Here is a 13,153-nt window from a genome sequence, read left to right as displayed (position 1 = left end):
GATGTAGTGAAGCGCCTATCCAGTATAGTTGGAGGGATCTTTCCTTCACTGAAGATGAGTTTAAGACTGTAGAGTTGTCTTGCATGTCTTTTTTTTTTAGTTAAAAGAATCAAGATCTAGTATAATCTATGATTTGTAATTCTATGTTTCGTCCCTGTAGCATTGCCTTATATTCTGGGGTTTTATTTGTTTAGAAGAGCTCTCTTCTCCCTTTCAGGAATGGTTGCGAGGCTTGCTTGAGCAAGAAAGCTCATTCCAATCTTCTCCTTTTTCAGGGTGGAATTTACAGTAGGAGACAAACCCATTAACAACTTCCGCATGATTGAGAGGCACTACTTCCGCGATCAGCTGCTGAAGAGCTTTGATTTTGAATTTGGGTTCTGCATCCCCAGCAGTAAAAATACCTGTGAGCACATCTACGAATTCCCCCAGCTCTCTGAGGATCTCAGTAAGCTCGCTCTCATTTCTGAGTTACCACGGGGTGATTTTGATTTAAGGTGTTCTGAAGAAGCCCTTTCTTGAAATGTCTGTGGAAAGTGGGTAGGGTAGAATATTTCCAGGTAATTTTCTATCTGTGTTAATACAGATTTTGTTTTCTAGTAGCATGTGTCTTGTCACCCGCCAGACAGTTGCTGTTTGTTTGTTTGTTTGTTTGGTTTGGTTTTTTTAATTCATGAAGGGGAAGCTTCAGTGTCAGGGAGAAAAAAGATAATTGTGTTATAGAACAACAACAAAAAATAGGATTAAAAAGACATCCAGTAAATGGATGACTTAAATGTTACGTTCTGTTTTAATGTCTGATGTGTTACATTGATAGCTTCAGAGCTTTTAGTTTTAGTATGAGCATAACTTTTATTTTCTCTCCTCTCTCCCAAGACACAACGGCAGCAGTACTAAATCTGTGTGATCTTCTGTTCTTTACAACCCCTAATCATGTATGTCAGCATGAATATTACAGTCTGTGGAAAATAGTGATGCACTGCTGCTTACTTACTGTCACACTAGGACAGATTTGAGTACGTTGTTTTATCACTTTTTTAAAAACAAAACAAAATCCCCACACATTGTGGTATTGTTTTCAGGTTAGGTGAAGCAGTTACACTTTGTATGGTGCCTTAACATATTTGGATTATGTTTGAGTTCTTTAAAAGATACTCTCCACAAATGGTTTGGGTAGGTTCCCGTCTTGGTTTTTCACTTGGGAGTTTGCTGCTATCTGAGCGATGCTATCAAAGGTAACTGAAAGCCAGGGCAGTGTTGCCTCAGCAGGGCCTCTGTGTAACACGATTAAGTTTATTTTCCCCTGCAGTTCGAGAGATGATCCTTCATCCATACGAGACTCAGTCGGACAGTTTCTACTTTGTAGACAACAAGCTGGTGATGCACAACAAGGCAGATTATTCATACAGTGGAGGACCTTGAGCTCAGGATGGGCAGCCCACCTGCGCTGGCCTTCCCTTTCCTCTCCACGTCGTCAGGGATACCAACACCTTCAGCTCCGTTGCCTGCAACGTCAACTGGACCAGGATCCACACACCAAGGACTCTGCCACAGTAGGAGTTTCATGACTAAATTTGCCAGTCTCATCTTTTTTGAGCTTTGAAGCAGACCCAGTTCTTCAGATCTTTATGCGGTTCTACGATGCTAAATGATCTTTGGATACCACTTCCCTAAGTTCTTTAAGTGTCTGCTTTGAAAATGGCCTTGTGGGACCTGGGGGATTTTGCCCTAATTCTGAGGATTTGAGTTCTTGCCCTCAAATACCTTATAGGACGTGATCGTTTTCTCAAGGAATGCAATCGGAGAAACCATGTGAGTGGATGGATGCAAACGCAGAGTTTTCTTTATTTGTTTCTCTTTGTGAATGCTTCAAAGGCACGGCCAATTTAACTCCAGTTGAAAATGTCGAGCGTAACATCTTCCAAAAGCACGTGTCATCTTTAGATGAGTTCTCTAAATATCTCATCCTTGGGTTTTGTTCCTTCTGTGTAATATTTTGTTTCTTCTTGAAAACACCGAACCTCGCAATGAAGACCAGTAGTTCAATGACAGAGCTGTTTTAAATCGGGTATTGTCCGACAATTGACCTTCAGGTGAAGGCAAAATAGCACCGAGGGTCTATGAACCCCTAAGCATTTTCCATTATTTTCTATTTTTGCAAACTGATCACAGAATAATCAGGAAAAACTGAAGGATTTTAGCTTTATTTAACATTTTACATAGCTAACATTCAGCCTATCCATGCTATACGTTTTCCATGTCTATTTTCTTTCATCTCTGCTCAATACTGAGATAAGGGCTTCAGCGCTGTTGTTAGAGCAACACCTCCATTTGTCTAGGGCAGTCAGAGAGTGTGGAATTTCCAGTTTTCCATTTGTATCTGAATTTGAAGAATGTTAGGACAGTGTTTTCCCTTTGTTAAAAATGCATCGGATATTGATGCAGGTGAAACAATAAGTCTGATAAAGTAGGAGTGTAAGGCACAGCAAAAATTTAGCAAAAGCTCTCTCTTCAGACTCTGGAAGAAGTTTAAGACCAATTTTGCCCAATTTTCTCAGCACGTGCTTCTCAGAAAGACAGAAGCGCAAAGAAGTAGCAAGGTCAAAAGAGTAAAAACCAGTGTGGGGTAGCCTGTTGTCATGAAACCCTTACTCTAAAGGTCAGTTCACTGATTGAAAAAGAAAAAAAGGCAGTTGCAGTTTGTAGATATGTCTATAAATACTTGATGTCTCCATGTCTAATTCAGTGAGTTTAAGTGGAACATTGTATGTTAGCCTCAGATAGGTGTGATTGTAATAATTTTTATAAAATGCCATTTCTGGTCGTGATTAATATCTTTCTAGTCACAGCCTAAGTCAAAGGGAACTACAAATGGTTCCAAACGTAGCGCTCTGCCTATGAAGCCGGAGGGTTTTGTGCTTTGAGGTTGTGGTCACTGTTAACTGTGTTACCATTTGTACGTGGCTTGGCTTGCTTTGCTTCTGAAAGAGGATTCGGTTTTCTAAAGAAAATGCAGTGAGTTTAGGTAAGCACAGAATTTTTTTATTAAGGTTGATAGCGAAGAAAGTATGCAAAGTTCACTGATTTTACACGAGTATCTTGTAGCAATTACTATCACAATGAGACTTGTATCTATCACTATTTTTGTCTGTGGTATCAAACCATGCAGTTAGCCTATGGCTGACTTACCTGTTTGAGAGCTCATTATTTGGACAATGTTTTGAGCTACTGATCATTAAGTTCTATAGCACAGTAATTATGAAAAGTGAAAATAGTTTCACTATTAAAAGGTCTAGGCCCTCTTTCCCCTCCGCTTTTGTTTTTGCATCAGGCCTGCTAATACATCTATATATCCAATGACACTTTGCAAGTTTAAGTATTTATGAATTTTGTTCCAATTCTCAAAGGAGAAAATACACTGATCTGAAGGCAGAAGAGAGTGTGTATGTTTATAGCTAGCACCCTGTAAAGGGTTTTTGGGGGGTATCTTTCACCTGCTGTTCATAATAATCGCTTTCATGCATAAGATTTTTTGAAGATGTCTAGCAATGGTACTTGCTCAGAATCACCAGTCATACGTTTCAAATGGATGTGTGTTTCAAACAGAAATATTGGTATATTTTGGTCAGAGCTGTTGTACTTTGACTCAAGACTCTCATCACCCTTGAGTTACGGTACTGAGTACCCTTAGCGTATCATTGCTGATCTGAAATAGTCCCGTTCTGCTCCTTTTTATGCTACGTCCTGTTAAGACTTTCGACTTCAAAACCAAGAGTAATTCCATTAAAATATTACTGTAATCAGTGAAAACTTGAGTGCAGCCATGCCCCTCTAGAAAAGAACCTAGAGAAAGTCATCTTGCTCCCAATAGTGCAATATGTTGTTGTATAACGGACTTCTGACACACTGCATTTTATGGTGGGTTTGAGGTTAAACATAGGAGGATGAAATACCCACTGCTGATCTCCTGAATGCTGCTGACTGTTCTGATAATTCAGATTCTATAGGCAATAATTTCAGGCTAACAGAAAATTTAGTGTGAATCATATAGGAGATATTTTATTGAGTGAATCTGATGCCTCCTAGTATTAGGAATACTTTGAAACAGGACCAAATATTGGACTTTTTCACTAAAATAAGTTTCAACCTATTTTAGCTGTTAGCTTTTCAGCTTGAGGAATTTTATTTCTTTTCTAAGTCCCCACAATTTGCCACAAACAACAAGTCCTTAAACCAAGGCAAATAAAACTTCTGGTGGGAATTGTAACGACAGTGCATTTTTCTGTATTCCACTGCATCAGTTATCACTGTTATCTCTCCGTTCCACTTGGAAACAGGTTGGTTGTGTTTCTTTAAAGTCGTCTACATCCCCAGTTTTTACACCCATGTGGGAATTGCTGTCCAAGAGAGAGGTTCCTTGCCTTTTCCACCTGTTCAGTGTTGACACAAGACATGATAGCATTGCACATAAACAGCACCAGAAGAGTGTTTCTTCAGAAACTTTTGCGGTGCGGTTGCTGTTCTAACGCCGCTTCTGTGCTTTTTTTTTGCATTAAAACTGTGTGCAGAACTTAATGTCGTGGTTTATACAGCACTGAGCAACTTCAGCTTTCATCTGAAAGGGAGCTGAGAGCTCTCAGGTCAGTTATAAAATGAAACCCACATTTTTTTGCCCCTTAAATTGGCAGCTGATTCTTATTATAAAGCATTAGAAAATGAAATCTTAACAGCATTGTTCACTGAAGAATTTGTTAGTCTACCTAATTATTTTCTATTTTAATATTAATCATTATTGGGTTTTCTTGGAAGTTCATCTACAAAATCACCAAATATTGACTCTGGAAAAAAAGAATTCTTGTATTTTTTTCTTTGGTCATCTAAAAATTATTTTAATTAGCACTACAGCTCTGTTTTAACGAGCCAGTCTGGAAATTTGGGATCTGACTTTCTGAAAGTGAAAGAAAACATCAAACAGCTAACCAAGGTTATCTGCTAATAATGCCTTGCTGTTTCCTGCCATAAGACGTGATTATATGTGTACTTGACAGAGTACATTAATCGTGGAAAAAGAAACTAAGCCTCTGTGAGTGCTAACAGTGACATTATTTTTCTGAGAGACAAGGAAATTATAACTCAACACATCCTTTCACTTTCTCAGACTTGGGTTCCTTTAAACTCCAGGTTTTTTTTAAAGAAAAGCAACAGTAATACATTTGTGGTTAAGTGCCATGCTGCATGGTCTAATAATTCACAGGCTTCAGCGGCAGCAAGAGAACAATCTGTTTTTAAGATTAACACATCAAGTGTAAGAATGGCTTAAATTTTAGAAACTTTGTTCTTGGATCAGTGACAGAAGACCATTTTTTTTTCTGTGAATGCATCCTTTATATGGTGAATTAACTGAGTAATCTATCCTCGTTGACTCAGAAGAATTTAATTTTTAATACGGGAACTCTCTTCAGGTTTGTCAGCAAGGTGTTGGTGTCTTGTTGTTGAGCATCAGTACGACAGCTCTGGTTGCCACCTCTGTCCTCCATTTGAGTTTCATTTCAAAAACCTGTGCAGGGTGTCAGAGCAGTGGCTGGCTGAGTGCGAAGCATTGCAAGCTACCAAGTTTTGAGCAAAATACCCTTAATTTTGGGACGCCTTCCTGTGTAACCTCATCTGGGTGTTCCTGCTCCGGCAGGGGGATTGGACTGGATGAGCTTTGGAGGTCCCTTCCAATCCCCAACGTTCTGGGATTCTGTGATTCTGTAAAGTATATTGAGAAATGTTACTTGGTGACCCATAAAAACTAGATCCCGATCTTTGTGACAAAAATTAAAGGGAAAGCTTATTCATACAAAGATTATTTGGGGGATATTTAAGGTTAGAAAGTGCTGTTAACCAACTCTTGTACTTAATATGCGATATAAAAGTGTTCTATTAATTATTCATAACCTGAAAAAGTATGGCTGACAGCTCAATGTTAATTAGACCTGATTAGGAATGAAACTATAAAGATTATTGCATCCATTACTGGAAGAGCAACTTGAACTCTGTGTTGCACGGAAGCTAGGCGGGTTTATCCGTGTTGACTCTAGTGGTAAAAATTATGTTTGGGGGAAAATGAGGGAGAGGGATGAGGGCAGGAAAAGAGTGAATTTCAGCTAATTGGAACCGAGAGTTTTAAGGCCCTGGTAAGCGTAAATGCTTTTTTCTCTTCAGTTTGAGGTAGCTGGTAGCTTCTGTTAGCAGTTCTCTATACCCCCAGCACAAGCACTACCTACGTTTATACAAATGTTTCAATATAAATCGAATATTAAATCTCATTGACAACTCATATCATTTTCTAAACATGGGACTATATTCAAAGAGTGTGAGTCTCGAGGCCTCGAGTGCAGCTCAGTTGTTTTCGAAATCACAGGACAGTCAGGCTAAGCAGGTGAAATTGTGTGTTTGTGTATCCGTTCACAGGCTGTAGTTCACTGCCTCCCTAGAATCACTGTGTTAATGCCTACTGTGATGTCTGCTTGTATCTTAACGCTACACTGAGGAAACCTGTTTGAATGTGACATTGACTTTTTTTGCATAGAATCAGAATTGTCTGTATGAAAATGTATTTATAAAAAAATATCTATTTTTTGTGGAAGGAAAGTAGGATTCTAGTTACTATACCATTGAGAAAATGTCAGAAACATTTTTACCAAGTTAATTTATAATTCTTTGTATCTTGTTCGTTACCGGATTTGTTTCCTATAAGAACATCCACTGTGGGCCGTTTAGTGGCAATGCAATGCACTGGCATGCGGCGAATCTGGTTTTCAGAAAACTGGGAGTCTTTTGTTTCCTTTTGGGACAGTAGGGAACTGAGTAGGTTGCCAAGAGAGAAAGGAACCTCGGCACTGAGACTGCTTCTGTGGCTTTGGCTTCAGCAGCTACTCTGTTTGACTTGTTTGCAGATAGATAAGTAGCGAGAGCAAAGATTGAGACTTCAGGATGAAGAAAATTAGATGCTACAATTAAGTCTTCCTGTAGGAGAAAAGGAGAGTACTAAAATTAATTTATACAAGGATTAAATAGGGAGTACACTTGCTTAAAATTATTTCATATTGGCAGCTTAGTCATAAATGTGCATACTAGGGAATATGCTTAACGTTTTCCATTACCTCAGAAAACGGTTAAAAACCACGTCACTTTCATTAGCAAGTGTTTCTTCTCCTGTAACAAACTGCAAAATGTAAAAAGTAAAACTAAATAAATTATTGAACCTAGACATGGGGGTGCTCGTCTGTTTTATTTAAATGCTTATATTAGCGCATGAAAAACATTCACATTTTCATTTCAGATGTCTTCCATCAATGTATTTGAAGTCCAGTTTTGTGCACATTAATGTCACTAGCTTCACTTTCTGATGACTCTAAACTCAGCAACGCACATGTGAAAACTCTGCAGTGGTTTGCATAGTTACATGAGTAGAACGATTACATTAGAAGTGTTTAAATGGGATTTTGGGTTGGTGAAAATATCTTGGGGCATGATTAAAATAAATTATTTTCAAAGTACATTAACAGAACTTCGGAGTTCCACAGATTGCAGTTATGCACCGGGTTATGCTCTTGAAAAATCTGCCAGCTGCACGATGGAATCAGTTTTTGAGCCTTAGTAACGCAGCATCCGGCAGAACAAATACTGAGCACTGGAACTTGCAGGAGAAATTGATTAAAACAAGGCTTTAACTTCAGGATGATGACTTGGAGCTGCATGAAATACCTGCACCGAGTTGTGCAATAACGTGATGACCTGAGCACAGGTTTGTACCGTGACTTTTTCAGCTGTTGCTCATCTGAAATCTGCAATGAAGGTGTACTCCGAGTCTGACATCAGCTCTCTCACAGGCTCTCCTAAATCAGAGGATAGTTTCTGGTTTTGCCTGTACAGGCTCTCTGTGGTTAGATGCTCTCTCCTGATTAAGCTTGCACTTGGAATTACCTGAACAACTGGAAGCATCAAGTCTATTCTCTTAGAATTCTTGAAAGGACTAGGTGCTGATTTCACTGGATACCTAAAGAGAGGAGATAGCAAAATCAGCGCTAATAACTCTAATAAGGCAGGTTAAACAGTCTCTCTGATTTTGATGCTCGAGTATAATTACCTGGACTGGTTGAAAAACTTCTGAGGTTGAAGTGAACCTTGAGGAAAAAAAAAAAAATCCCAATTTTATTCAAGAGAAAATTTCCCAGTGTTAAATGTCTGCCAAAAATACACTGCCTTACCAATGCTTTTTCATTTTTTTTCCCTTAGCTTCAATGTCAGTCTCATTTATTAATAGATGTGCTTAATCATTGTGGAGATGTTCCATACTTCTCAGAGTCTTATTTCTTATGGCATTTGTCAGCTGCTTAGCTATTGTGGCAAATCTTACGTGTTTGCACCGTGCTTCTAATTCTTTCGTCATTGTTCAAGGGCACCCATCTATCTGTGCATATCTTGCATTCCCTTCACATTTCTTAACTGCAGTAAGAACAGTTCTCAGCCATACGCTATTCCAAGTTTCCCAACGTACACCTTTAAGACAATGTATCTTATTTTTAAAGAAAATTTGAGAGATGACAAAAGTCTATCATTGCATGCTAGGATAAAACAAAGGAATTTATTCTACCTATTTAAGTCCACAGAAAGGAGTAATTGCTTTACAGAGGATTTTTGTGGGGTTTTTTTGTTTGTTGTTTTTCTTTTCCCCCTAACCAGTGTTGTACAAGAACTTAAAATAGGAGGTGAAATCACGCTGGATAATGTATTTTAATTAAAAGTACAAAGAGAATTTAGGTAGGTAGAGCGTAATTGCACTTGGATGATTCCCAGCCATTATTTTGAAAACTGACATGGGACCGTAAATAACAAAGACCTGTTTTATTTAATAATAATTTAATTATTCCAGTAGAGGACGTAAACCATGTTAATGAAGCTTGCATATGAAAGTAATTTGTAGCAAGAAATAAAAAACAGGCAGGGAAGTTACAGACAGCAATGAAGAAAACACCAACTGAAATCTCCTTGACGAAGGGAAGTTAACACATACGGGAGAAGAATTCTCAACGCTTTCAGTTCTTCCTTTCCCACTGAGTGACGAAAATGAATCAGAAGAGGGAAACAGAAACTGGCTATTTAATAATCTTTATAGTTTAGCTATGAAGAGTAAAAAAAATTATTCCAGCTCATGAATCATTGGACTATGCCAGTTTAATTAATGTACTCTAAGAGTTACGCACGCAGTTGTACTTCTTGTACTTCCTTGACCATAGGAAATTTATTGTAGCCTTTGTTTTTTCAATAAAGGCAAGGCAAAGACTGGAGTAGCAAAGCTTGGGCAAAGAGCAATGTTGTAGGTAAAGCTTTCAGTAAAATATCAAACTGTTTGCTGTAAGTGTATTTCACACAGGCAGCCAAGCAGAGAAACAGGCGTGCAAAGCAGCCTTTGAGGATGTGCGTGCTTCAGCTGTGAAGGGTGCTACCTGCGCCTGGCCTGAAAGCTAGAAATAGCTAGAACCTATTTTAGTCAGAAAACCCTCCAGTAAACCAAGACTCAAACCCAAAACATTTCCTTTATGAATGATGTTGTGAAAGGTACAGTGTACCATGGTTATGCAAATGTTACTCTGCTGGCATTCAGCTGCTTTTGAAAAGAATGTTTTTATTTCCCAAATGCATACCTTACCAGCCTTATATATCATTGTCTAATTAAACCTGCTGACTGCTTTGATGTCTGTACAGTTTCAGAAGCCAGGAGAACAGAGGGCACACCATGTCCTCTAAAGTTAAAGCATGCATTGAGACCTGATAATGAGTCCAGAGGAAATAAAACTTTCTGCCCCAGACATGCCAGGTCTCTTTAGCACCGAGGTGTCTTTACTAAAGTTCGTCAGCTGGCATTTGTCATCAACTAAATTTGAAATAACAGTCCAGAAGCGGGTTTTTTTGTGGCTGACAAATAGATGTGTGCACTTTCCTGTGGCTATCTGGCAAGAGACGCTTGCAGGAAGCACGAGCACAAGTGTCACCACTTAGATAACTTTAAAGACTATTATTTCAGTTAACATTTAAATTTCTTTAACTTCAAATGAGAAAGATAATTTCCAGCCAAAGCAAAAGCTTGCATTTAAAACCTTAGATTAACTGGATATTTGGTACAAAGTATTGTTCTGCAGGTTTTGGGTTTGGATTTTCTTTTTTTTTTTAATGTTTTAAAGTCACAGAGTTAAAGGTAAGTATAATAAATGCCTTAAGTAATCATTTAAGCCTGGTGCCTCGGACAGGCACAAACGTGCTGAACTTATTCATGTGGTTGAAATTAAATTCTCCAGTAGCTGCCTGATGAGTGAGATCTTAAACTCTTTGTTCATCCAAAGCGTGTAAATTCCCTTCTCTAGTGCTTTTTTGTTACTGATTTGCTTCTACCCGAGAGCTCAGTGCGTGGCCACTTGCAGCCACTCACTTTACCAACAGGAACCTTCGGGACAACGGCCTCCCTGGGGGTTTCTGGCAAGGAAGGCGAAGGCTGCAGGAAATGCAGAGCCACACCTGCCTTGTTTTTAGCTCATTACTCATCCCCGCCCGCTGCCGGGCCTCTCTCTCTTCTACTTTCCGCGCACGAAACGCTCCCTTCCTGGTCACCGCCAAAGTCGAGGCCCTCCTCATCGTTGAGGTGGCGAATTCCGCTCGCACCCAATGGCTCTTCCCGCCTTCCACCTTCAAATCCCAGTGGTGGTCAATCCACGGGTGCGGCTGCGTGTGCCAGCGGGCCCCGCTCGCGCGGTGAGGTGGCCGTTTCCCCCCGTGGCCTTGAGCAGGTCCTGGTCGTAGGCGCAAGGGAAGGCGGCGCATGGAAAGTTACGGGTCTCGGTAAATCACCTCAGGGTCAGCTTGGGTGGCTGTCCTCTACCCGGCCTGTGCCTGCTGCTCGTTAGTTGGTGTAATTAATTTTCCCGTGACGATTGCGTGAATAAGAAATTGCAGTAATGCGACCGAGGACGGTCCTTGTTGTGCAGCCGAGCCTAATTTGTTTTGTCAGGAATAAATGTTTAATAGTTTTACGGAATAAATGTTTAATGGTTTTACATGCCTCCTCTGTGCCCGGGTCAAAAATTGATAATTTCAGAATGCAAAGTCTTCAATTCATCTAAGCTGCAAAACGTGTGAGCACTTTGTTATTCAGATGGCTGAATTAGGGAGGTTTAATAGTGACTGCAGTATTTAATGGCTTTGAGGCATATAGCACGTTCTCTATGCTTAAAAATGATGTGTGCCAAGTTGGTGTGTACTCTGTACTTCTTGGGAACTAAATCCAGCACTTGCTGGTGTCTCGTGGCCTTCGTGATTCAGAGAGATTAATCCTAGAAAAGACTGCCAGGATGTCTGGCTGCCTGCTTATCTCTGCGTCCCTTGCTATATTGAGCCCTAATTTATAAATCTGTAACTAAAGGGTACTGGAAAGATATCCAGTCTTGGTGTGGAGGAAACGAAAGAAACAAATCATTATTGCACAATGCTGAATAGCACTGGCTGACAGCTCCACCAGGGAGGCTCGTAGTTGGTGAGGGTTTCACCTTGCTGGAGTCTGGCAGTTCATAATGAGTTCAACGTTGGTTATATTGATACAGTAGCTGAGATTTTTATCCATGTGCTAGCAGGCTGAGAAGCGGCTGGAGGAAATAAATCCAATATGCATTAATGGTGTGCCTGCTGCTGTTTATTTTCAATGTAAAGAAGTATCATTTGTGTGTGTATGGACAAAAAAAACTATGATTACTATAACATTATTGAAGTGAGGGGATGTGTGGCAAACCATATTGTTCTTCAGCTAGTGGGTGTTTGGGTTTTGTTTGCGTTAGACCTGAAACGGATTAAGAGGTCAGAAAAAGCTTATGTAAAAGTGTTTACTGGTTTTGATCCTTAGCAGTCTAAACACAAACACAGATCGGAAGTCTGATTGGAATCCAAATATTATCTTTTTTCAGCCAGTAAAGTTATTAAAAAGTGCCAATAAGTCAGTTGTGCTTTTCTTTTCAAGCGTTGTGTACAACGTTAGAGCCATACAGTAACTCTGGCATGCTACTGAATACTTTATCTGTTCCATAATGCCTATTAATCACTGTTGTTGTTAAGTAGCTCAGTGCTGAGCCAGTGTTTTGAAAGATGGTGCAAGGGTATGGACGTATCTGAAAAGAACAGTATCAACAAAAGCAAATGAATCTGCAGGGGTGATGGTTTTATAACAAGGACAGGAAAACATCCTGGAGTCAGCCTACTTTAGCCAGAAGTCTTGTAACCGTAAATCTGAGCTTGTGTCAAGAAAAGAGAGTGTGAAAACATAGTTACAGTCTAAATAGCTGTTATTTGAATTTTCTAAAGTTTAAATGAAACAGACGATAAAAGAAGTTAAACTAATAAATCCTAACCTTTAGAATGCAAATTTTTCCTAATCGTATGTTGGAGAGGGCACCAGTGAACACTTTCTTCTGTTCGGTAAGATGAAATTTTTATGGTAATTACACTGAAGATTTTTTTATTTCCTAGACAGAAATGGCTGTTTGCATAATGTGTTTGGTTTAGGGTGATTAAGCAAACATCGTTAGCCTCGGACAGGGAAAACTTCATTCTTCTCCTCCTTTCTCCTCCTGTTTTCAGAGTACTACTTAAAATGGTTTTAATGCAAATGTGTGTTAAATAGATCTGCAATGTGTGCAAAATACTTCTGTTATGGTAGGTACAAAGTAAGGTGTCAGCAGCTCTACAAGTTCTAAGAAAATATTTCTGTGCTATTGAAAAATATTTTTTTCAGTATTTGCACAAGATACGAATTATTCTTCTATATAAATTTAAATAGAAGTAGTTGAATAAATCACAGAATCCCAGAATCCCAGAACGTCAGGGATTGGAAGGGACCTCCAAAGCTCATCCAGTCCAATCCCCCTGCCGGAGCAGGAACACCCAGATGAGGTTACACAGGAAGGCGTCCAGGCGGGTTTTGAATGTCTGCAGAGAAGGAGACTCCACAACCTCTCTGGGCAGCCTGGCCCAGGGCTCTGTCACCCTCACTGAGAAGAAGTTTCTTCTCCAATTGAAGTGGAACCTCCTGTGTTCCACCTTGTGCCCATTACCTCTTGTCCTATGA

The 13,153-nt window shown here is 39.6% G+C and overlaps 1 protein-coding gene across 1 annotated transcript; it reads left to right on the top strand.

The window, feature by feature from the left end:
* Positions 1-275: 275 nt before the first annotated feature.
* On the top strand, positions 276-1,422 carry LOC104542415 (protein unc-119 homolog A-like; the record flags this gene model as incomplete). The annotated part of the gene is made up of 2 exons (XM_010186715.1): positions 276-448; positions 1,310-1,422. Coding segments are annotated over 2 exons (286 nt in total), but the record flags the coding sequence as incomplete, so codon positions are not given.
* Between the last annotated feature and the right edge of the window lie 11,731 nt (positions 1,423-13,153).

Source organism: Mesitornis unicolor, unplaced genomic scaffold, assembly GCF_000695765.1.
Source record: "Mesitornis unicolor isolate BGI_N332 unplaced genomic scaffold, ASM69576v1 Scaffold50046, whole genome shotgun sequence".
Lineage (NCBI taxonomy): Eukaryota > Metazoa > Chordata > Aves > Mesitornithiformes > Mesitornithidae > Mesitornis > Mesitornis unicolor.
The sequence above is the reverse complement of the archived record's forward strand: the minus strand, read 5'-3'. Positions and strand labels throughout refer to the sequence as shown.